The sequence below is a fragment of the Propithecus coquereli genome, unplaced genomic scaffold, assembly GCF_000956105.1.
Source record: "Propithecus coquereli isolate 6110/MARCELLA unplaced genomic scaffold, Pcoq_1.0 Scaffold358, whole genome shotgun sequence".
NCBI lineage: Eukaryota > Metazoa > Chordata > Mammalia > Primates > Indriidae > Propithecus > Propithecus coquereli.
The window spans coordinates 1,724,852-1,729,083 of NW_012149263.1; the positions used below are offsets into that span (position 1 = coordinate 1,724,852).

The window sequence follows — 4,232 nt, forward strand, 5'->3', positions numbered from 1 at the left end:
AAAAAAAAAAAAAAAGAATAAACAATAAGGAAAGTCAACAAAACCTGAAGCCAACTCCTTGAAAATTATCACTAGAAGTGAAAATTTCTACTTAGATGGATTCAGAAATAAAGGACAACATAAAAACTGACCACTATTAGATACTACGTACATTAAGTGGATAACAAGGGAAGATTCTAAAGAAACTAAAGGCAAAATTGGATAATATAAATGATATGAACATCGCATTTGAAAAAGATGAATTACAAAAAAAAAAGAGAGAAAATATCAATTACCAAAAGAAAAAGGAAATCTGAAAATCTTAAACTACTAAAGATACTGATTTACAATTTAAAAAGTTTCCACAAAGATTTTTTTTTTCAGGCCCAGAAGACTTCAAAGTAAAAATCTATCAAACATTTAAGAATTAATGAGAATACCGTAGTAACTCTTTTTAGAAAACAGAAAACTGGGTAATACTTTCCAACTCATTTAATGAGGTGAATTTTGTACTGTAACCTAAACCAGAAAAATACATTAAAAGAAAATTATGGACCACTACCCATGATGAATACCAATACAAAAAAATATTAACAAAATCTTAGCAAACTGAATAAGAATTTCCTCAACCTGATGACATGCAACTACAAAAGACAGCTAATATCACATTTAACAGTGAAAGACCGTTTTCCCCATAAGATCAGGAGCAAGACAAGGCTGTCTACTCTTACCAATTCTATTCAACACTGTATGGAAAGTCCTAGACAGCACATAAAGAATGAAAAAGAAATAAAATCCTACAGGTTGGAAAGGAAGAAGGCAATTGTATTTACAGATGACATGACCGTATTCGAAGAAAGTACTAAGGAATCTACAAAATAAGGTACTAGAAATAACTGAATTTGGCTAGGTCACAGCATAAAAGACCAAAATTCAAAAACCATTTTTATTTTCATATGCTAACAACAAATAACTGAAAGTGAAATTAAGCAATAAAATTAACAAAATATTTGAAGGATCCATATACTGAAAATTATAAAATACTGCTGAGAGAAATTTAAAAAATCTAAATAAGTGGGGAGATATACCATATCCATAGATTGGAATATGTGTTATTATTAACGTATCAATTATCGCCAGCTGATCTATGAAGTCTTCAAAACCCAACCACTATTCAGGTGTTTTTGTAGAGACTGACGTGACAAATTGATTTTATAACTGTATGGCCGTGTAAAACGCTGAGCATATCTAAAACAAGTTTGAAAAAGACAAAGTTGGAAGATTCACATTATTTGATTTCAGGACTTACTGTAAGTCTACATTAATCAAGACTATATGATATTGGTGAAAGGAGAGAAATATACAGACCAATTGAACAGACTACAGAAATACACCTACACATATATGGTCAATTGTCAACAAAGGCTCCAGGATAATTCAATGGAGAAAGGACATCTTTTTACAATGACTCTGGAAAAACTGGGTATTCATTAAAAAAAAAAAAAAAAGGAACTTCAACTCTTACCTTATAGCACACAACAAAATCAAAATGGATGTTATATTTACAGAAAATCTAAAACCACAACACTTATATAATAAACAAAATATCAAATACAACCGTGGGGTATGTACAGATTTCTGAGGTAGAACACAAAAAGCATGAATCATAAAATTTTAAAAACCAGATAAACTGGATTTCATAAAATTAAAAACTTCAGCTCTGAAAGATACCATTAAGAAAATAAAAAATAAAAAATCAGGCCAGGTGTGGTGGCCAAGGTGGGAGGATCATTAGAGGCCAGGAGTTCAAGACCAGCCTGGGCAACATAGAGAGCCCCCATCTCTACAAAAAGATTAAAAAATTAGCTGGGCACGATGGCATGCACCTGAAATCCTAGCTACTTGGGAGACTGAGGTGGAAGGATTACTTAAGCCCAGGATGTCAAGGTTCCAGTGAGCTATGGTCACGCTAGCCTGGGCAAAAGAGCGAGAACCTGTCAGAGAAAAAATAAAAAGCAACCATACCAAGTGTTGGTGAGGATATGGAGCTACTAGAACTCTCATACATTCATGGTGGGAATATAAAATGACACAACAGCTTTGCATAAGAGTTTGGCAGTTTCTAATAAAGTTAAACATATACTTTTTATACAACCCACAAATTCCAAACCTAGGTATTTACCCCCAAAAAATGAAAATGTAAGTCCATAAAAAGATTTCTACACAAATGTTCACAGGATCTTCATTCATAATAGTCAAAAACGGGAAAAAAAAGTAAATGTCTATCAAAAGGTGATGGACAACAAATTGTGGTACATTCATAAACTAGACTACTGCCACTACTCAGCAATATGAGGGATGTACTGACATAAAGAACAACTATGAATGAATTTCGAAAACATTATGTTGAGTTAAATAAACCAACCCCCCAAAAAGTACATATTCTGTAATTCCATTTATATGAAATTCTAGAAGAGGCAAAATTGTTATGTGTATTTTACCATAATAAAAAATTAAACAAAAAAGCCCAAGAAACACAAAGGGGTAAACAAGCACTGGGTGAGCACCTGGAGAACTGGAAAAGAAGTGAAGGGGTTCAATGGGAAGACAAGTGAGCACTATGAAAGCGCCACCCAAATAAAGATGGTTTCAGTGGAGATGGAGGGATCTGTGGTATGAGAAACAGGATTTGCCTCTAAATGGTTCTTCAGTGAAAGAGAGACATTTAACTCACATTAGCCGTGTGAACAGGTGGGCAGGGAATGGGACCATAGCCAGATTGGAAAAAATGAAAAAGAACAGGATGGGCAGGAGATAATGAAGTAAATCTCGGACATGTGCATGAAGGATCTGTGCAACATGTAGGTGGTGATATCAAGTTGGAGGCTGGATGTATAGTTTTGACTCTCAAGACACAGGTTTAGAATTTAAATTATTTGAGCATCATTCAAGTAACAGTGGTAGAAGATGAATAGGGAACAGGAGACTGTCAAGAGAAGAGAACCAATACGGAATCTGGAGAAAAACAGTGTTGAAGATACATATTCTGAATGAAACAGGAAAGAGCAGTGTCTTTGAAACCAAGAGCAGAATATTTAAGAATTATACTCCTAGCTCAGTATGGTGGTATATACAGATACATTTACTTCTACATCCAAATATAAAATTAGAGGAAATGTAAAAATAGGAATGAATCTATAACACTATCAATATACTGAGAAAGATGTTCTTTGAAGGCTACAGATTTTTAGGAATTGTTAGCAGCTGTGAGCAAAACTGAAGGAATAGACAGGAGAAACACAGGAGTCTCAGTTCTCTGTACGAGCTGCCAATCACATCTCCATCCTCAAAGCCTGAAGACAAAGACTTCCTGCCACTTACTAACAGCAATCTACCAATTTCACCTCAATCTTCACTCAGGTGTGTGGATGTGATAAAGCCTTACATCTTTTTTATCTGCACGAGACAGGTTTACTTCATAATATATTCTCACTGAATTCAAGGAAATGCATTTTTGTCCCAGCATACTTTCTGGGAGAAGGGTGAGAAAGGAGATGGTGAATGATATAACCACTTAATGTACGAACATTGGTTAAAATCAGCACTATTTGTGGAAGATAGAGGCTCATCTGACCAATACAGGAAGAGATGGGGATCAGTTTCCTGAAGGGGAAGAGAGGCAGGAGGATTTAGGACAAAAAAGGCAAATACTCAAATATTCTTAGGAAAAAAAACAGAGACTTTCAGAAAGGAGACAGGAACCATTACCTCACCTGAGCCATGGTTTTGAGATGTGCAAGAGAGGACCAGTCTTTCCTTTGTGCTCCTCTTTAGAAAAGGGGCAGTTCCTAAGAAGGCAAAGCCAAGTAAAAAAAAAAAAAAAACAAAAAAAACCAACATGAGATCACACATGCCTTACAGCTCTCTCATGACTTATAACTCAATTAAAACTGCCTCCATTTCCCCTGTATTGGCCCTTGTCCACTCTGTACCTCCTGCATAAATATAGAGGGGACAACAGGCTAGATAAATTGTTTTATCCCTGAGGCCAGAGATACAGGCTCTTGGGACAGCAGGATGGATTTTGCACAAGCTTCTCTCCCCTCAAGCACTACCTTTTCTATCCTAAGCAGCCTACTGTTATTAACCATTTCCAAGCTGCTCTCCATCAAGCCTGTACCATTTATACCATCACCAGCAATATATGAGAATACCTGTCACCCCACACCCTGAGGAAGACTACTGATAGAAAC

The 4,232-nt window shown here is 35.6% G+C and overlaps 1 protein-coding gene across 2 annotated transcripts in view; it reads right to left on the minus strand.

Annotated features, from left to right (window-relative positions):
- Positions 1–4,232, minus strand: part of ZNF567 (zinc finger protein 567) — a 20,996-nt gene that overhangs the window by 13,050 nt on the left and 3,714 nt on the right. The window contains exon 3 of one of the 2 annotated variants that reach the window (XM_012651631.1): positions 3,753–3,827. The exons of the other annotated variant lie outside the window; for it this stretch is intronic. Coding sequence (XP_012507085.1) covers positions 3,753–3,761 — 9 coding nt within the window. The 5' untranslated portion in view covers positions 3,762–3,827. The remainder of the gene's footprint in view (positions 1–3,752; positions 3,828–4,232) is intronic. 2 annotated transcript variants of the gene reach the window in all.